A 22,500-nucleotide genomic window follows, 5' to 3' on the forward strand; every position below is an offset into this window, starting at 1 on the left:
CTGATGAGCGTTCGATCATTTGGTTGACAGAAAGTTTTGACAGGTTGTGTAGTAGGGAGGGGGTTTTATGACCACCAGATGGTATGTGAACTTTTGACCCCGACCATGTGTTTCCGGAGTTTATGGCTATGTGTTTATGTGTGTGTGTGTGTGTGTGTGTGTGTGTGTGTGTGTGTTCATGACGGGGCAATTTGCTTGGTGTGACTGAGAGGAATGGTGTGTGTGTGTGTGTGTGTGTTTATGACGGGGCAATTTGCTTGGTGTGACTGAGAGGAATGTTTTCAGGGAAAGTTTTTATTATATCAGGATAATGTTCACAGAACGCCGAAATTATGAACATGAAGAGGTCTGACACGGATTTTCAGCCGGCACTGCACCATCCATATTGCCTGCTGAGGAGAATGAAACAAAATGAGTTTAAAGAAATAGCATTGATGACAAATAAAAGCTTATAAAATAAAACTTCATTATATATTTTAAAGCAAAGTTTTAAAACAACTCTGGAAATTAATGAGGAGGTATTTATGCGTCTATCTGGTTAGTCACAGACTCTTAAACCTTTCTGATCAGATGAAATGTCACAAAAATGAGTTTAAAGAAATAGCATTGTGCTTGAATAAAGCACATAAATAGTGATTAATTTAATTACACATTTAAAGTAAGTTTTAACATGTGCTGAACTTAATTAGGTATCCTTTATGCGTCTGAATATTGTTGCGGATTCTTAAGTCTTTCTGAGCAGATGAAATATCCCAAACAGTTTTAAGAAATTAAAAGCACTGTGCTCGAATAAAACACATGAATTAGTTATTAAATGAAGTAAGATGTTGAATTGACTATAAGCATTTTAATCAAATACACCCCAATATACTGTCTTAAATAAAACAGTGAATAACAGTTCATTATTTGAAACAATATGTCGAATTGACTATAAGCATTTTAATCCATACATCAGTGGTATAGGGTCTTACGCAGTTTAATAAAACATATACAATTTTGAATAATAGGGGATATTATGTGAAATAAGATGTTAAATTATCATGTATTTTAATCTAATACAACACAATATAATACATCACAATATGCTGTTTTACATAAATAAATAAAATAGTGAATAATAGCTGATATTATATGAAATAAGGTTAAATTATCAAGTATTTTAATCTAATACACCACAAAATACTGGCTTACACAGATAAATAATAGTGATGAATAATAGTTATATAATATTAGTTATATAATAGTAATGAATTATAGTTCACATTATTATGGTTATATAATATATAATAAGAGGTTAAATTATCCACAATATATGGTTTTACAAAGTTAAATAAAACATAAAATAGTGAAAATAGTTTGTACTATTTGAAATAAGATGCTAATTATCAGGTATATAATCATTTTAATATAATACGCACAATATACTTTCTTATACACCGATAAATAAAATAGTGAATAATAGTTGATATTATATGAAATAAGATTCTAAATTATTACGTATTTTATTCTAATACACCACGAAATACTGCCTTACATAGATAAATCAAACATAAAATAGCGAATAGTTGATATTATATTAAATAAGTTGTTAAATTACCAAGTATGCACATTTTAATCTAATACAGGTTCCTAGGTTCCAATATTCTATTGCATCTTCACTTCACTGACCACTATGTTGTCTGTTGTCTGCAATATACTGACTTACATAGATAAATAAAACATATAAATTTGTGAAACATATTATTTTAAACAAACTGTTAAATTACCAAGTATACAAACTTGAATCTAATACACACGAAATACGACCTTACACAGATAAATAAAACATATAATATATAGTGAATAAGAGTTCATATTATTTGAAATAAGATATTAAATTATAAAGTATAAGCATTTTAATCGAATGCACAACAATATACTGCCTTACACAGATAAATAAACATATAAAACAGTGTTTTTATACGAAATAAGATGACATTTTATTAAGTATTTAAAACTAGTTTTAAACGTATGTTGAAGTGTACCTACCATTGGTGAAATTAGGAGGTCTTTTTGGCTCTGGTTAAAATCACAGATCCTTGAATTTCTGAGGTGTTTGCTCTCCGTTTGCTAAATTGAAAATGAAGACCGCTTTCATCATGTCCGGGGCAATGGTCCGCCCCTTCCTCTCTGTGTAGCTGCTATCTTATGCTAGGTAATAGCATTAGGAGTTTGTTTCAGAAAACATCAAGCAATTAAAAGATAGTGCGGCCACCTGGTGTTTTACAATCAAAGACCACAACTGTCTCCAACCATAAAATCTTCTGATCTGTAGCATTCCTGTCTGGCGGGGAGACCCCAAAATGGGGCCATTTTGACACTTCACAGGCTGTAAGATCAATATAATTAGATGTTTATACCGGCGTCTTCAGGAAAAAGTCAAAACAAAATGGTCACAAAGTTACATATTATATAGCCTACTCTTATCCATTGATTGTGATGATAAGATAAATTGTCCTTATTTCTTGGGGAGTTGTCCCCATCCTGTTTTACTTGACACCTCACCCCTGAAGAGCAGGTTTATTTTTCTAACATTTAAACAACACCCTCTGACTTTATGAATAGACATAAATGACATCTTAATGATTTTTTTATAATTTTGTGCATTTATTTAAAGTATGCATGCGGGCCTACCATTCTGACACTAGTGATACCTTACTTCTTTGATAATATTACAGGTTTTATGAAATATTATTTCTAATTTTTTCAGCACATGTAGTCAGAGTCACAGAAAATAATATTAGTGCAACAAATAAGGAGATTATGTTTTATTTATTTTGATCAGGTTTGTTAAAAGTATGCCTGAATGATGTTAGTTAATCTGCACTGATGATGCATTCCTTTGAATCTTAACTTTGAGTGCATCAGAATTAAATGGATGTAAAATTATTATCATGTCACATGTGACATTAACATGACAGAAAATACAGTAACACCAATGACATAACGAATCACCAATGCCACACATAAGACCATAATTAGATGAGACTAAATTGTTACATTTGGTATACAATCTAAATGAATAGCTTTGAATAAAGTTTATCTTTAAATGGTGATTTTACTTAACAGTATCTGCTCAAAAACTTTACAATTTTAATGCAAAACTGTGCTTTGTCGTCTTAGATCAAATTTATACAAAGATATGTAAGCAGTATTTTGTCCATAGACACACAACAGCAAGCAGTATTCCTGTTACCGTAACTGTTTAGTCTTTTCCACTATCAAAACATTTCAAATGGCTGCATCCGACAATATACGGCTTATTACGGTAATTTCAGGCTTTCCGCCAGCAAATGACGCCAGCTTTCTGGCAGAGCGGGGTCGCGGAAGGATTTGAATGTTGAACAGAGAGATACGGAGCGCAACAGGACAGGGTGTTTTGGACAGCGTAAATAATAAAAGAAAGAACGAACAAAAACGTAGCGATTCGAGTGGTAGACAACAGGTGAGGTGTTTGGGATGATTTTTGATGAAACTTGGGAGGTGGATGGCCGAATACTCTTTCAAGTATCTTAGCATGCGGTGTATGTAAAGTTATGTATACGTGGGCTATTTGTATATGAGGGCGCTGCGTATGAAAAAAGTATCCTAAATGAAAACTATGCAACTCCATGTCACACACAAAAATACTTGTATATGTGCATTATAGTTAATTTTCAACTTAAACATGTTAGTTTTATTTATTACGATTTTTTCTCAATAAAATCAATAATTTATTCAAGTGTCTATCATTTGTCTATTTAAATTAAAAAAATTATACATTTACAAACACACCACACACTAATGGTCAATAACAGTAATTTATTGAAAGTCATCTTTTTCTGAAAAGATAATTCCTAGCACTTGAAGATAGCACAATGGTTTATAATTTTACAGCCAAAACAAAATATGTGAAAATCACCCTATTTTAGTTCTTCATGTTCTAAAGGGTTAATTTGTAACTTTTAGAAAATAGCAGCACATTTTCAGAGACGGGATGTGTCTCTGTGGTCCATGAGACATCATAGGTAAAGTTTGTCTGGAGTTAATATTTAATTGTACACGTCTTAAGAACTTCAGGGTCAATGGGGCTCCTGAGAATAATGTCCCTTAAAACCAAAGAGTAAGCTAAAAGACACTAGTTTTCCAATGTTACCTATACCAAAATCAAATACTGTATAGAATTTGTATTATGCTTTTTCATAGGATAATCTTGCTTTACATTTATAATAAAAATGTAAAAGCATTTCTTTATATTTGCAGTGTTCTGACACAATGTCATCCATTGATACTTTTTGCTTTTATAAAATTTACATTTCTTATGTCTACAAAGGTTCAAAGTAAAAATATGATAAATATGAATCTATGTGAGGTCTCAACCACAAACGCAAAACATTGTGTTGGGTAATCCAGACATAGCTTTACTAAAAGAAAATATTATGGAAGTCATTTTCAAAACTGTAATTACGCCATATTTATTAATATAATGGCTTCATGTTCATTTATAGTTTTTATTTGTTTGTTATTAACTAATACCTTTTTGTTTTTAACCAACACTTATACATCCAGCACGCAATTAAAGAGATGTATGAGCTAAGGATGTTCTCTGACCCAAATAAACAGGAGTGTTCACAATCTACAGTACAATATACAGTTAGATATTCTCCCACTATAAACTACTGTATGTGTGTAAATAGTTGTGCTTGAAGCTTTGGTGGTATTTTTTACACATGCAAAGTACCACACATTTGTAAAGCCTATAGGACTAACTTTAAAACATAATCTTTATAGAGGAATCACATGTGTCCAAAACACACATGTGAGATTCATAAGACCAAATCACTATGAAAAGAGGGCTGGAAAAGCACCGGTTATAATAAATGCACAAAAGTGTTTTTGTTTTATTAGGTGAAGACTTTTCTTTGAGAGCGGTCAACACTCAGGGGTTATAGAAATAAATGACAATTAAGAATTTAAGCGATAGTCTTTCTGTTTGAGAATCTTTGACTAAATTGATACTTTGTTTAGTGCAACCTTCCATCTATCTATGTTGTGGAATCACACAAAGTATTAACACGAAAAGTAAGCGCATGCTGTTTTAAACTATACGGCACATCTGACTATTGCACTGAGAGATGTTATGTCCAGTGCAGTTAGGACTAATGCATGTTCATTTAAGTTTGAGACTGTTAAAGTTCCACACTCTGGTAAAAACTGCAGATACAATGGCTCAAAAGTAAATTCTAGAGGTCCACTTGCTAAAAAGTAAATACCACATGAACCATTTAAATGAATACAGAAAAGCCACTTACAGTCCTTCTATATGAGTTTGTTTAAGACTAAGCAAATCATATTTATTTTAAATCATCGTCTTTCCGGCATGTCTTGATACTTTTTCTTTTATAAAATGTACTTTCTCTTATTTCTACAAAGGCTCAATCTCAATTCATGTCCTAGCAAACATAACGTAAAAAATATAATACATATGTCTGACTTACAGTGTTTTTAAGAAATAGGTGACGCAATACTCCAAACAGTGCAACACACAAGCATGGTCAATTGGTGAAAACGCCACATATGTAAGGTAGTTTTCCAAATATCCCCTAAAAGCAAATACTGTATGTTTGTATTACACTTTTTAAAGGCTAATCTAGCTTTAAAGTTAGAATAAAAAGTTATATCCAAACATATATTCATACCTGTTGTGTTTTGATACAATGCTCTAACAGTACTTTTTTTGTTTTATAAATACAATTTTCTTATTTCTACAAATAGCAGTCTGTTAAATTTGAGTTAATACACAATTAAGCATGTGAATAATGCTGCAAATACGTCTGACACGTTAAAATACAGATCTAAAATACACCATCTAAAATACAGATAATTTTTCTTTTGACAAATCTACAATTCAAATGATCACACCCGTGGTGTTTAACGTCCAAGAGTTGAAGAAGCAGTTCTTTATGCAAAAAAAAAATAAAAACCATCAATAATACAAATAGTTTAAGTTGACATAAACAAAACACCCCAGATCCTTACATAAATTATAGTAAACATTTACAAAATGTAAATAGATTCTGACAGGTTTGTCAGAGTACCTGTACCACATTATTGTAATGCAAACACATTTGAGGGGTAACGTTACCAGTCCTTGTAAAGGTTATGGATCAAATGTAAGCATAATCTTTATGCAACAATCACGTTTCACGTGTTGTTTCACTGCATCCTAGCTATCTAAATGCATGCATCTATTGCGAACAATTCACCCAGGGCATATGTTTTGACCTTGTAATGTTTAATCAAATTTTGTTGGACAATATATGGCGGATTAACAGGTTCTACGTAACTGGGTAATGTTGCATTTAATTAACATTGTTTATTTCGGTAAACTTAAGTTTATTACATAAGATACATTCAATGCCATTTAGTTGAATCAGGTTAACATTCTTAATTTTGTCCAAAACAGTTCAATTATCCTAAAATTAATTTCAAACAAAATTAAAATAAATAATCCAATTGTTTAGTTTATTTAGCGATTATGTTCAACAGCCTTTACTAATATATCTAATAAGATAACCTTTTACAAATTATTTACTTATTGTTAGGCATTTGCTATGGTTTTGTCACAGACAATGCTTGCCCAAAGTAGCTGTTTTATAATTATTGAAATCACTTTAATTATTGTTAGCACGTCTTCTTTCCAAACACATGGTCTACACTTTACCACGATGGTAAAACACTAACATATCAGAAACTCTTTTAAATATAAACATAAAAGGGCATTAACAAGTCGCCAATTTTTTATCTTCAAAATGTACACCCCTATCCAGCATGATGGGAAGGGGAAATCCTGTACCTAGTTTTCTATATTACTATTTTAACACAACTAAACTAATTTATGTAATCACAACACCTATGGATTAAGAAAAATGGTTGACTCCATTTAGCATATACGTAAGTAAACTGAACAAGCATCAAATGTTATTTTATGGTCTACTTAACTGAAGCATGTTCTTTCAACATGACAATATTGAGTTAAACGCAACTGTTTCAAGTCAGTTTAACGTAATGCAATGTGTTTAATGAGAAAGCTAATACATCGGTGTTAAATTAAAATTATTTTTAAATAAACTGAACCGTATCGTAAATAATTTTCGACTGAATTCTCTCGGGTGACATGCAGGACTAGTTGTTTATGCAAGACATAGTTATTTATGGCTTCTTGAAGACAACCCCCCGTACACAACAGGGGGGCGAAGGCGGACCCCAATCGCAGGCCTAAAAAACTCTACGCTCAGCCTCAGTTATCGCACGTAAACCGGTTTCTCCTAACTGTTGTGTGAGGTTGGTAATGCTGCTAACGGTTTCGACGCTACAGACGATTACTTCAATTGGATTCAAAATCGGAAAAACGCTGACTGTTGGGACTACTGCTACATCTCATTGATCAGAAGTTGAAGGATCATTTTGTTGTTACATGGCCTGCTAAAGCTTGCTTTGACATTACTGTTTGTTTGAACCTGCCGAAAACTAGTCTTCTACGACTCATCATAGCATTCGTCCTAAACAGGCGTGGATTAAAATCGTATCCTCAGGCTATTCAAGGAACAGTCGGGTCTATTCTGCATGAACTAAGAGACGAACCATTCATCGGTACTAAACTACAAGAAATCAGAGACAAGCTTCTGGACAAACCCTGTAAGGAAATCGTCTATGACGTCGTCGACATCTGGCGAGGATTCTCAATCGTCAATGGCCAGTGATCAAACCTCCTCCAACATGGGTGTTGCGGGCAGTATAACGCACTTTATCACATCCATGTTTAAAGATCATTACAAAGATCAGATCATTGGTCTTATGAACAAGATTATTGAGGACGCACCCGATTCCCCGTTTGAAATTCCACGTGATGATGACGACACTACACGCGAGGCCAATCTCAAGAAAATGATGAAAAATGTAAGAAGTCTGGGTCATAAGAATACATGGTACTCTATGACCTCCGCATGTCTTCACGATGACGAGCCAGTATGCGATATGATAAAACAGGTTCTCGATTGGATGTACGGTTCACCGCCTGCCATTGGTGTCACCGATACGTTGTGCATGTTCACGTTTGTAGTCGATGTATGTATCGATTTGGTCAAAAAGTCAAATCGATTAGACACTGACGATGAGGAGGAGATGGTCGAACGTTGTCAATTGATTAACAACGTCGACCAAATTATTGAACTGTTTACCGATTATGTCCTAGACAGAAACATGTTTGTGTTCCGTGACTTTTTATTCTGGTTAGACTATCAATGATGTTATTGTTACCCCATTATTTATTTTATTAATTATTTTATTATATTACTTATAACATGTAGTCATTATCTATCCTGTTTTTACTGATAGTAATATTAGATGTGTCATTTTTAAATAAAAGGTTGAACCACTATGCATGTGTGTGTGTGTTATTTCTTTTACAGAGGTCGAAACGATAACATGTCGGAGCTTATGAAAAAGCTTATTATACACCGTCTAACCCTGGGGTCTTTAGGCGATAAAAAAGACGCAGTCTTAAAGGATAATGGAGGTCGGCTAAGTGGTTTCGGACTGGTTGTCTTCAAGAAGCCATAAATAACTATGTCTTGCATAAACAACTAGTCCTGCATGTCACCCGAGAGAATTCAGTCGAAAATTATTTACGATACGGTTCAGTTTATTTAAAAATAATTTTAATTTAACACCGATGTATTAGCTTTCTCATTAAACACATTGCATTACGTTAAACTGACTTGAAACAGTTGCGTTTAACTCAATATTGTCATGTTGAAAGAACATGCTTCAGTTAAGTAGACCATAAAATAACATTTGATGCTTGTTCAGTTTACTTACGTATATGCTAAATGGAGTCAACCATTTTTCTTAATCCATAGGTGTTGTGATTACATAAATTAGTTTAGTTGTGTTAAAATAGTAATATAGAAAACTAGGTACAGGATTTCCCCTTCCCATCATGCTGGATAGGGGTGTACATTTTGAAGATAAAAAATTGGCGACTTGTTAATGCCCTTTTATGTTTATATTTAAAAGAGTTTCTGATATGTTAGTGTTTTACCATCGTGGTAAAGTGTAGACCATGTGTTTGGAAAGAAGACGTGCTAACAATAATTAAAGTGATTTCAATAATTATAAAACAGCTACTTTGGGCAAGCATTGTCTGTGACAAAACCATAGCAAATGCCTAACAATAAGTAAATAATTTGTAAAAGGTTATCTTATTAGATATATTAGTAAAGGCTGTTGAACATAATCGCTAAATAAACTAAACAATTGGATTATTTATTTTAATTTTGTTTGAAATTAATTTTAGGATAATTGAACTGTTTTGGACAAAATTAAGAATGTTAACCTGATTCAACTAAATGGCATTGAATGTATCTTATGTAATAAACTTAAGTTTACCGAAATAAACAATGTTAATTAAATGCAACATTACCCAGTTACGTAGAACCTGTTAATCCGCCATATATTGTCCAACAAAATTTGATTAAACATTACAAGGTCAAAACATATGCCCTGGGTGAATTGTTCGCAATAGATGCATGCATTTAGATAGCTAGGATGCAGTGAAACAACACGTGAAACGTGATTGTTGCATAAAGATTATGCTTACATTTGATCCATAACCTTTACAAGGACTGGTAACGTTACCCCTCAAATGTGTTTGCATTACAATAATGTGGTACAGGTACTCTGACAAACCTGTCAGAATCTATTTACATTTTGTAAATGTTTACTATAATTTATGTAAGGATCTGGGGTGTTTTGTTTATGTCAACTTAAACTATTTGTATTATTGATGGTTTTTATTTTTTTTTTGCATAAAGAACTGCTTCTTCAACTCTTGGACGTTAAACACCACGGGTGTGATCATTTGAATTGTAGATTTGTCAAAAGAAAAATTATCTGTATTTTAGATGGTGTATTTTAGATCTGTATTTTAACGTGTCAGACGTATTTGCAGCATTATTCACATGCTTAATTGTGTATTAACTCAAATTTAACAGACTGCTATTTGTAGAAATAAGAAAATTGTATTTATAAAACAAAAAAAGTACTGTTAGAGCATTGTATCAAAACACAACAGGTATGAATATATGTTTGGATATAACTTTTTATTCTAACTTTAAAGCTAGATTAGCCTTTAAAAAGTGTAATACAAACATACAGTATTTGCTTTTAGGGGATATTTGGAAAACTACCTTACATATGTGGCGTTTTCACCAATTGACCATGCTTGTGTGTTGCACTGTTTGGAGTATTGCGTCACCTATTTCTTAAAAACACTGTAAGTCAGACATATGTATTATATTTTTTACGTTATGTTTGCTAGGACATGAATTGAGATTGAGCCTTTGTAGAAATAAGAGAAAGTACATTTTATAAAAGAAAAAGTATCAAGACATGCCGGAAAGACGATGATTTAAAATAAATATGATTTGCTTAGTCTTAAACAAACTCATATAGAAGGACTGTAAGTGGCTTTTCTGTATTCATTTAAATGGTTCATGTGGTATTTACTTTTTAGCAAGTGGACCTCTAGAATTTACTTTTGAGCCATTGTATCTGCAGTTTTTACCAGAGTGTGGAACTTTAACAGTCTCAAACTTAAATGAACATGCATTAGTCCTAACTGCACTGGACATAACATCTCTCAGTGCAATAGTCAGATGTGCCGTATAGTTTAAAACAGCATGCGCTTACTTTTCGTGTTAATACTTTGTGTGATTCCACAACATAGATAGATGGAAGGTTGCACTAAACAAAGTATCAATTTAGTCAAAGATTCTCAAACAGAAAGACTATCGCTTAAATTCTTAATTGTCATTTATTTCTATAACCCCTGAGTGTTGACCGCTCTCAAAGAAAAGTCTTCACCTAATAAAACAAAAACACTTTTGTGCATTTATTATAACCGGTGCTTTTCCAGCCCTCTTTTCATAGTGATTTGGTCTTATGAATCTCACATGTGTGTTTTGGACACATGTGATTCCTCTATAAAGATTATGTTTTAAAGTTAGTCCTATAGGCTTTACAAATGTGTGGTACTTTGCATGTGTAAAAAATACCACCAAAGCTTCAAGCACAACTATTTACACACATACAGTAGTTTATAGTGGGAGAATATCTAACTGTATATTGTACTGTAGATTGTGAACACTCCTGTTTATTTGGGTCAGAGAACATCCTTAGCTCATACATCTCTTTAATTGCGTGCTGGATGTATAAGTGTTGGTTAAAAACAAAAAGGTATTAGTTAATAACAAACAAATAAAAACTATAAATGAACATGAAGCCATTATATTAATAAATATGGCGTAATTACAGTTTTGAAAATGACTTCCATAATATTTTCTTTTAGTAAAGCTATGTCTGGATTACCCAACACAATGTTTTGCGTTTGTGGTTGAGACCTCACATAGATTCATATTTATCATATTTTTACTTTGAACCTTTGTAGACATAAGAAATGTAAATTTTATAAAAGCAAAAAGTATCAATGGATGACATTGTGTCAGAACACTGCAAATATAAAGAAATGCTTTTACATTTTTATTATAAATGTAAAGCAAGATTATCCTATGAAAAAGCATAATACAAATTCTATACAGTATTTGATTTTGGTATAGGTAACATTGGAAAACTAGTGTCTTTTAGCTTACTCTTTGGTTTTAAGGGACATTATTCTCAGGAGCCCCATTGACCCTGAAGTTCTTAAGACGTGTACAATTAAATATTAACTCCAGACAAACTTTACCTATGATGTCTCATGGACCACAGAGACACATCCCGTCTCTGAAAATGTGCTGCTATTTTCTAAAAGTTACAAATTAACCCTTTAGAACATGAAGAACTAAAATAGGGTGATTTTCACATATTTTGTTTTGGCTGTAAAATTATAAACCATTGTGCTATCTTCAAGTGCTAGGAATTATCTTTTCAGAAAAAGATGACTTTCAATAAATTACTGTTATTGACCATTAGTGTGTGGTGTGTTTGTAAATGTATAATTTTTTTAATTTAAATAGACAAATGATAGACACTTGAATAAATTATTGATTTTATTGAGAAAAAATCGTAATAAATAAAACTAACATGTTTAAGTTGAAAATTAACTATAATGCACATATACAAGTATTTTTGTGTGTGACATGGAGTTGCATAGTTTTCATTTAGGATACTTTTTTCATACGCAGCGCCCTCATATACAAATAGCCCACGTATACATAACTTTACATACACCGCATGCTAAGATACTTGAAAGAGTATTCGGCCATCCACCTCCCAAGTTTCATCAAAAATCATCCCAAACACCTCACCTGTTGTCTACCACTCGAATCGCTACGTTTTTGTTCGTTCTTTCTTTTATTATTTACGCTGTCCAAAACACCCTGTCCTGTTGCGCTCCGTATCTCTCTGTTCAACATTCAAATCCTTCCGCGACCCCGCTCTGCCAGAAAGCTGGCGTCATTTGCTGGCGGAAAGCCTGAAATTACCGTAATAAGCCGTATATTGTCGGATGCAGCCATTTGAAATGTTTTGATAGTGGAAAAGACTAAACAGTTACGGTAACAGGAATACTGCTTGCTGTTGTGTGTCTATGGACAAAATACTGCTTACATATCTTTGTATAAATTTGATCTAAGACGACAAAGCACAGTTTTGCATTAAAATTGTAAAGTTTTTGAGCAGATACTGTTAAGTAAAATCACCATTTAAAGATAAACTTTATTCAAAGCTATTCATTTAGATTGTATACCAAATGTAACAATTTAGTCTCATCTAATTATGGTCTTATGTGTGGCATTGGTGATTCGTTATGTCATTGGTGTTACTGTATTTTCTGTCATGTTAATGTCACATGTGACATGATAATAATTTTACATCCATTTAATTCTGATGCACTCAAAGTTAAGATTCAAAGGAATGCATCATCAGTGCAGATTAACTAACATCATTCAGGCATACTTTTAACAAACCTGATCAAAATAAATAAAACATAATCTCCTTATTTGTTGCACTAATATTATTTTCTGTGACTCTGACTACATGTGCTGAAAAAATTAGAAATAATATTTCATAAAACCTGTAATATTATCAAAGAAGTAAGGTATCACTAGTGTCAGAATGGTAGGCCCGCATGCATACTTTAAATAAATGCACAAAATTATAAAAAAATCATTAAGATGTCATTTATGTCTATTCATAAAGTCAGAGGGTGTTGTTTAAATGTTAGAAAAATAAACCTGCTCTTCAGGGGTGAGGTGTCAAGTAAAACAGGATGGGGACAACTCCCCAAGAAATAAGGACAATTTATCTTATCATCACAATCAATGGATAAGAGTAGGCTATATAATATGTAACTTTGTGACCATTTTGTTTTGACTTTTTCCTGAAGACGCCGGTATAAACATCTAATTATATTGATCTTACAGCCTGTGAAGTGTCAAAATGGCCCCATTTTGGGGTCTCCCCGCCAGACAGGAATGCTACAGATCAGAAGATTTTATGGTTGGAGACAGTTGTGGTCTTTGATTGTAAAACACCAGGTGGCCGCACTATCTTTTAATTGCTTGATGTTTTCTGAAACAAACTCCTAATGCTATTACCTAGCATAAGATAGCAGCTACACAGAGAGGAAGGGGCGGACCATTGCCCCGGACATGATGAAAGCGGTCTTCATTTTCAATTTAGCAAACGGAGAGCAAACACCTCAGAAATTCAAGGATCTGTGATTTTAACCAGAGCCAAAAAGACCTCCTAATTTCACCAATGGTAGGTACACTTCAACATACGTTTAAAACTAGTTTTAAATACTTAATAAAATGTCATCTTATTTCGTATAAAAACACTGTTTTATATGTTTATTTATCTGTGTAAGGCAGTATATTGTTGTGCATTCGATTAAAATGCTTATACTTTATAATTTAATATCTTATTTCAAATAATATGAACTCTTATTCACTATATATTATATGTTTTATTTATCTGTGTAAGGTCGTATTTCGTGTGTATTAGATTCAAGTTTGTATACTTGGTAATTTAACAGTTTGTTTAAAATAATATGTTTCACAAATTTATATGTTTTATTTATCTATGTAAGTCAGTATATTGCAGACAACAGACAACATAGTGGTCAGTGAAGTGAAGATGCAATAGAATATTGGAACCTAGGAACCTGTATTAGATTAAAATGTGCATACTTGGTAATTTAACAACTTATTTAATATAATATCAACTATTCGCTATTTTATGTTTGATTTATCTATGTAAGGCAGTATTTCGTGGTGTATTAGAATAAAATACGTAATAATTTAGAATCTTATTTCATATAATATCAACTATTATTCACTATTTTATTTATCGGTGTATAAGAAAGTATATTGTGCGTATTATATTAAAATGATTATATACCTGATAATTAGCATCTTATTTCAAATAGTACAAACTATTTTCACTATTTTATGTTTTATTTAACTTTGTAAAACCATATATTGTGGATAATTTAACCTCTTATTATATATTATATAACCATAATAATGTGAACTATAATTCATTACTATTATATAACTAATATTATATAACTATTATTCATCACTATTATTTATCTGTGTAAGCCAGTATTTTGTGGTGTATTAGATTAAAATACTTGATAATTTAACCTTATTTCATATAATATCAGCTATTATTCACTATTTTATTTATTTATGTAAAACAGCATATTGTGATGTATTATATTGTGTTGTATTAGATTAAAATACATGATAATTTAACATCTTATTTCACATAATATCCCCTATTATTCAAAATTGTATATGTTTTATTAAACTGCGTAAGACCCTATACCACTGATGTATGGATTAAAATGCTTATAGTCAATTCGACATATTGTTTCAAATAATGAACTGTTATTCACTGTTTTATTTAAGACAGTATATTGGGGTGTATTTGATTAAAATGCTTATAGTCAATTCAACATCTTACTTCATTTAATAACTAATTCATGTGTTTTATTCGAGCACAGTGCTTTTAATTTCTTAAAACTGTTTGGGATATTTCATCTGCTCAGAAAGACTTAAGAATCCGCAACAATATTCAGACGCATAAAGGATACCTAATTAAGTTCAGCACATGTTAAAACTTACTTTAAATGTGTAATTAAATTAATCACTATTTATGTGCTTTATTCAAGCACAATGCTATTTCTTTAAACTCATTTTTGTGACATTTCATCTGATCAGAAAGGTTTAAGAGTCTGTGACTAACCAGATAGACGCATAAATACCTCCTCATTAATTTCCAGAGTTGTTTTAAAACTTTGCTTTAAAATATATAATGAAGTTTTATTTTATAAGCTTTTATTTGTCATCAATGCTATTTCTTTAAACTCATTTTGTTTCATTCTCCTCAGCAGGCAATATGGATGGTGCAGTGCCGGCTGAAAATCCGTGTCAGACCTCTTCATGTTCATAATTTCGGCGTTCTGTGAACATTATCCTGATATAATAAAAACTTTCCCTGAAAACATTCCTCTCAGTCACACCAAGCAAATTGCCCCGTCATAAACACACACACACACACACACACCATTCCTCTCAGTCACACCAAGCAAATTGCCCCGTCATGAACACACACACACACACACACACACACACACACACACACATAAACACATAGCCATAAACTCCGGAAACACATGGTCGGGGTCAAAAGTTCACATACCATCTGGTGGTCATAAAACCCCCTCCCTACTACACAACCTGTCAAAACTTTCTGTCAACCAAATGATCGAACGCTCATCAGGGCAAAGGTTAATCCATCAATCCCGGAAACGGGGAGGGCTAGGTCAAAGGTTAATCCATCAACCCCGGAAACCGGGAGGGGTAGGTCAAAGGTTAATACATGACCCCGGAAACAGGAAGGGCAAGGGGAGGGGCAAGGTCAAAGGTCACCATCAATCATTTTGACACAAGCTGCAGTATAATAACTACTTGTGTGTGTTGTTTGTGCGGGCCTGAAGCGACGGATCTGTCTCTTGTTCTCTCATCAGGAGCTGCTGAACCTTCAAGGAAACTTTGTCTTCCGGAATCCCGGATCATGTAAGTGGGAAAAGAGCTCATGAAATAATCATCGAGCTCAAAGTCTTTAATGATCCACACACACACACACACACACACAGTCACACACACACACGAGGTCACACTGGTCTATGGTGTTTCCAGTGCTGGACTCCAGTGGGATCTCTGGGATATTTCCCAGCACTCGGAGCGTTTATAAGCCGCTGTGTATCGATCTTGTACTATATTTATATTGTGAGCCCATGTTTCTCAGGCTGATGCTGTTAAAGGGATAATTCTGGGATAAAAATCCATTCCCCGTTTACTCACTTTAACAGATGGATAAAAAAATGATGAGAGATTATTAAAAATATATGAAAATCTGGAAGGACATGTGGGCGAGTAAATGATGCCAGAATGCTCATGCATAAATGTAGCCGTCCCTTTAAGATCATCCGTGTGACGGACAGAGCGGTGTGTTCTTCCAGCTTCATGACCGAGGTGTGTGTGTGTGTGTGTGTGTGACGACCAGAGATAGGAAGCTTCCTCTGAATACATGCCAGTTCAAACCACTGCTAAAATAGGCCCCCTGAAATCAAAATGTACGTTTTTAAGGTTTTGGTATGAATATGTCAGCCTTCAGGTTATGGATAAGAAAAACAACGACAAAATTCGCATTTAGGAGAAATAAGCATTTAAACTTACAGTCTCTCACTTCCGCTAAAATGGATCAGGGATTTTTATGACATCACCGCTTCTCATCACATCTTCTGTCCAATCACATGCTCTCTAGAATCTGAAGCTCCGCCCCCTCTGCTATAAACACCGCCTGGCCGACGCGAGTAATGTGTGTTGGAGATGTGAGTTCGTTTGCTCAAACACTCCAGTTTTATCCCGCTGGTTAAGAATCAAATGAATGTATTCCTCTACTATTGAATCCAGCGTATCGGATTCGCTTCCATGGTGCTGTCAGTCTGTGAGGTAAACGAAACGCTATTGGCTACTGGAAAAGGGGGAGGGGCCACTCAATAAATCCCGCCTTAGCTTCCTGTTTCAGTGGAGATTACGCCAACGCATCAGACAAAGCTGCGCGATCCAGTGGGACATCAAGCCGGAACCTCCCAGCATGCAATTCTGCGTTTAAAAGACGTCTAATAGTGTCCAAACACAGCCAGACGTCTGGGCTAACACAAGGGCTGTCAGTGAACATAGACGACTAACCATCGCCCACGCACTGGCTACACATAGAACATGTCAAAGAAATGAAACCGAACACCTTGTAATCACTGTTGACTCTGCTTACATGATGGAACATCACACATCTCACAAGCTGTTTTAGCAAAAACGACATGTAATCAAATTCAAGGATATGTTGGCTAGAAGTGTGTTCCTCAGCCGGACTATATCGGGTCTATAGTTAACCGAGACGGTGAAATGACGGATATTGCTTGCTGGGTTAATTCAAATACCACAGAACGAAATTAATGTGATCTGATTCGTTCGGCCACGTATGCAAATACAGACGAGAGAAAAGCCAAACCCACTAGACGAACGGATTGCAGGATCTACTCCCTGCGACTCAAAGCACGTCTCGAGCTACGCCACAGTTCGACTCGCAGCGAATGCATGAAGCGATCGAGTGGATGAAAGCGTCTGCCAGTGTCATGACCAAGCAGAAGTGCCTTAACCTGCAGTTCCTCCACTGGCCACTCGAGGCCGGCTGCAGAAGAGACTCAGTCCCATAGACCCGCATGTTAAAATGCCCAACTTTACAGCAGAAGAACACACGTTTACAGTCTGGTGCTAAAAGTGGTTTTGGTCTTTAAAGCTAATTTTGCCCTTCATGACGACTGTGAGGGGGGTGAATGTTTTTATAACTCATCCGTTTAAATTATATTAACCCTTTAAGTTCTGCATAGTTAAGGGCGTGGCCACTTGAGTGACAGGTGGATAGCCGCTGATGTCACTGCTAGCCGTTTGTCTGCTGTGTGTTAGCGTCACCTCAGCTAATCCGCCTCGCTGCACATGTTCGTTTATCCGGGAGTGACGCGCGGCCAAGATGGCGACGGCCGGCTCCGCCCACTTTGGGCTTCAGAAACGCTACGGGTGACATCACACACACTACGCACATATTTTGATACAGTGTAAACCTGCGTACCTGTGGCCTCCACCATGCCCTCCAGGATCACCACGATCTCCAGCTCCTCGTGGGCCAGGTGCTGTTTGGAGATGTCCCAGAACGGGCTGTGCTGGTTGATCTCGTGGCAGATGATGAGCGGGGACACCAGGAACAGCCGGTCGTCTCCCGTGTCGTAGCCCACGTTCATGTCCGTCTGGTTGAGAGGGATGAACTCGCCCTCTTTGGTCTGCTTGGACTTGATGAGCTTGGCTCGGATGGACGCCTCCACGATGTGCGAGTTTCGCAGGTCTCCGACGCGGAACATCAGGCAGAGCCGGCCGTCGCGGATGGAGATCACGGCGTGCGTGGAGAACACTAGCGTCTCGGCGCGCTTCTTCGGCTGCGAGATCTTCACGAACATGCAGCCCACCATGAAGGCGTTGACGATGGAGCCGAGCACCGACTGCACCAGCAGGAGCAAGATCCCCTCGGGACACTGATCGGTGATCACTCGGTAGCCGTAGCCGATGGTGGTCTCCGTCTCGATGGAGAAGAGGAACGCCGACACGAAGCCGTTGAGGTTATTAACGCACGGCGTCCACTGGTTGTCCCCGATGTGCTCCAGGTCTCCGCGTATGTACGCGATCAGCCACCACATGAAGCCGAAGAACAGCCAGGTCACGGTGTACACCAGCACGAAGATGAACAGGTTGAACCTCCACTTGAGGTCCACTAGCGTGGTGAAGATGTCCGTCAGGTAGCGGTAGGTCTCGCGCACGTTCCCGTGGTGCACGTTGCACTTGCCGTCCTTGCGCACGTAGCGCTGGGCCTCGGCTCGCTCCCGGTCCCGCTCCGGCTTGGGCTCGCCCCGCTTGGGCCGCTTGTGCTGTCGGACCGTCACGGTGCTCTCCACATCCGGCTCCATCGGGACTAATGGAAGATTCTGAGCCTGGAGAGAGAGAGAGAGAGAGAGAGAGAGAGAGAGAGAGAGAGAGAGAGAGAGAGAGAGAGAGAGAGAGAGAGAGAGAGAGATGGGATTAGTTTACCACAGTCTTTATTACGTCTTAGCGTCATGTCTGGGGCTCTGCGGTCATTTTAGAATTTCTTTCTTCATCAGAATGGTCCGAAACATGGTAAAGATTTTGGCACTTGCTGTGTGAACACACACATAAATCGTGGCCATGATGTGAACAGGTTTAATGGTCCTGAAAGCAACAGTCACACTTGTGCTCCTCGCGGTCAGAAACGCGCACTGGAAATGAATGGAGAGTTTCCTCTAGTGGAAGCGTGTGGAACTGCAGCCGAACACACTCTCACTGAACGCTCATTTACTGAGAGATCAGCCTCACATGCGGAACACACACTTGTTTAGATTTAGATTTTCTCACAGATTTAGAGTAAAACATGTTTTTGAAAATATATATTTCATATAAAAATTTAAAATAGTATTTTTGGAAATTTTTCATAACAATAAACATAAATGTCTGTAGTAACTTTTTTTACTTTCTGCCAAGTGTCATCTTTAAGAAGAGATCAAGCTTCAGTCTGTCCCTCTAAAGCATTCAAGATTTACCACAGTTTAAGATGGAAATAAAATTTCCAGGTCTATGCTCAAAATGTGAATAAATGGATCATAAATACAGCAAAAATATAATTTAGTACTATAAAATTTCCTAAAAATACAAAATATTAAATAAAAAACATTATCACATTTATTCATCCCTTTCGGGAAATCCAAGGAACCAGTAGCTTACACAACTCATAACACTTACAAACAGTAGAATCACACAAACACCAACTCTAATAATAAATAAATCAGCTAAAAATACCAAATTAGAATCTATATAGTAAGGAATACGTTTAAAAGACACTAGATAAGCCTTAAGACCTAAGAGTTTACTCAAGTTAAATATACAGAAAAAAAAACAACAAAAAACAATCCAATAATAAAAATGCAATATGTATTTGCGCAGCTTTACAGAGATAACAGGAGAATAATGCAACAGTGTGTTTCCAGAAGAGAATAGCGTCACAGTCCAGCTTAAGCCAGTTCAGTGATGCTTCATTTCTGTTGTAAAAAAGTTATTAATTTAGTTCATTTATATATATATATATAGCGGCTCTGGAGAAAACCGTGATGTCCATGACATCTTTACTGCATTTCAGCGTCATATCAGTTTAAAAGAGTGTGTTTTGGTCACAATAAAGCGTCAGAGACGAGAGAGTGCGCTAGTGCAGAACCGTCCGCTAATGAGAGTCTCTTCGGAAGAGCAATTCTGCAGTCATCAATTACTGACAACAGATTACAAACAGACAGGGGATTCAACTGACCATGCATTACACACACACACACACGCACGCACACACACACACACACACACACACACAGACACACACATGCACACACACACACACACACACATGTTGGTGCAACAGCATTATGAGGACTCTCCATAGGCGTAATGGTTTTTATACCGTAAAAACTATATGTTCTATCCCCCTACACTGCCCCTATCCCTAAACCTACCCATCACAGGAGACATGCAGCATTTTTTATTTTTTAATAAAACATTGTTTTTTATGTTTTTTAAGCCATTTGATTTATGAGGACTTTTGAAATGTCCTCATAAACCACCCATAAGTTGTAATACCAGTGTAATACACATGTCATTATACAAATTTGTGTCCTCATAAATCACATAAACCAACTCACACACACACACAGACACACACACACACGCACACACACACACACACACACACACACACACACACACACACACACACACACACACAGAATGACACCTGCGTTCACTGACGCCGGATGAACTGAACTCAGGGTGTGACGGTACATTCAAACCAGCATAGACAATGACCTTTGACCCTTAGCCGTAATTCTATATGACTCATTTGGTTTTCACTTTATGACAAAACAGATTCAACACAGCTCCTCTACTGTGACTCTCTCATAGCTCAATCATCAGCACTGAAGCAATTTTCTGAAGTCTTCATTTACGAGTTAGAACCCATGAACCAAACCCAGCAGAATCACATTTGAAAACCTGACAAAAAGACAAAGAACTACAATCCCATGAAGCATTGCAAATTACATCATCGAATTAAAAACAATGGACAGAAATAAAACTATTTATTTCAAGACGTTAGTTATATATATATATGCATAACCAGTGTACTATGCCGTACTCTGCAGCGTGTGGAGGCTTGCCGTGCTTCGCGGGAGCGGACGGTTCTTTCGGCACAATTTGCTTGTGATCCTCTGATTGGTGGAGATTCTCTGCAGAATTATGGGTAATGTAGTTTTTCACCAAGAATTCCATTGTTTCTGCACAAGTTATTTCCAATAAGTTTAAAATGCAAGCTTGCGGCGTTCAGAAGCTCGTAGCTCACAGTGGAGCTGTGCTCGACAGTGTATTAGCAGAACTACAAACTCCCCTGGAGAAATGAACGGGATTGTAACTTCCAGACCGAGTGCTGCTCTATTGGCCTCTGGAAACCCTTTAACATGAGGATATGATGATTAATAACTGATGATTATGATGATCTCATTCAGCTATAACCTTCAACCGTAAGAATAGATATTGTTTGGAAATGTTGACGAAAGGAGAATCCGGAGAGACGACCAGTGTGTGTGTGTGTGTGTGTGTGAGAGTGTGTGAGTGAGCTCTTGCTTTTGTGATATATGAGGACACAAATGTGTATAATGACATGCATATTACACTGGTATTACAACTTACACGTGATATATGAGGACATTGCATGAGTCCTCATATTTCAAATAGCTTAAAAAACATAAAAAACAATGTTTTTTTTTAAATGTAAAAATGCAGCATGTCTCCTGTGATGGGTAGGTTTAGGGATAGGGGCAGTGTGTGTGTGTGTGTGTGTGTGTGTGTGTGTGTGATGGGCAGGTTTAGGGATAGGGGCAGTGTGTGTGTGTGTGTGTGTGTGATGGGCAGGTTTAGGGATAGGGGCAGTGTGTGTGTGTGTGTGTGTGTGTGTGATGGGCAGGTTTAGGGATAGGGGCAGTGTGTGTGTGTGTGTGTGTGTGTGTGTGTGTGATGGGCAGGTTTAGGGATAGGGGCAGTGTGTGTGTGTGTGTGTGTGTGTGTGTGATGGGCAGGTTTAGGGATAGGGGCAGTGTGTGTGTGTGTGTGTGTGTGATGGGCAGGTTTAGGGATAGGGGCAGTGTGTGTGTGTGTGTGTGTGTGTGTGTGTGTGATGGGCAGGTTTAGGGAT

General features: G+C 36.1%; 1 protein-coding gene across 2 annotated transcripts in view; it reads right to left on the reverse strand.

The window, feature by feature from the left end:
* kcnj6 (potassium inwardly rectifying channel subfamily J member 6) overlaps window positions 1–22,500 on the reverse strand; it is a 48,016-nt gene that overhangs the window by 11,003 nt on the left and 14,513 nt on the right. For both annotated transcript variants that reach the window (XM_056239010.1, XM_056239011.1), the window contains exon 2: window positions 18,283–19,192. In XM_056239010.1, the coding sequence (XP_056094985.1) occupies window positions 18,283–19,168 (886 nt within the window). In that variant the 5' untranslated portion in view covers window positions 19,169–19,192. The remainder of the gene's footprint in view (window positions 1–18,282; window positions 19,193–22,500) is intronic.

Source organism: Rhinichthys klamathensis, unplaced genomic scaffold, assembly GCF_029890125.1.
Source record: "Rhinichthys klamathensis goyatoka isolate OS25496 unplaced genomic scaffold, OSU_Roscu_1.1 h1tg000550l_1, whole genome shotgun sequence".
In the NCBI taxonomy this organism is placed as follows: Eukaryota; Metazoa; Chordata; class Actinopteri; order Cypriniformes; family Leuciscidae; genus Rhinichthys; species Rhinichthys klamathensis.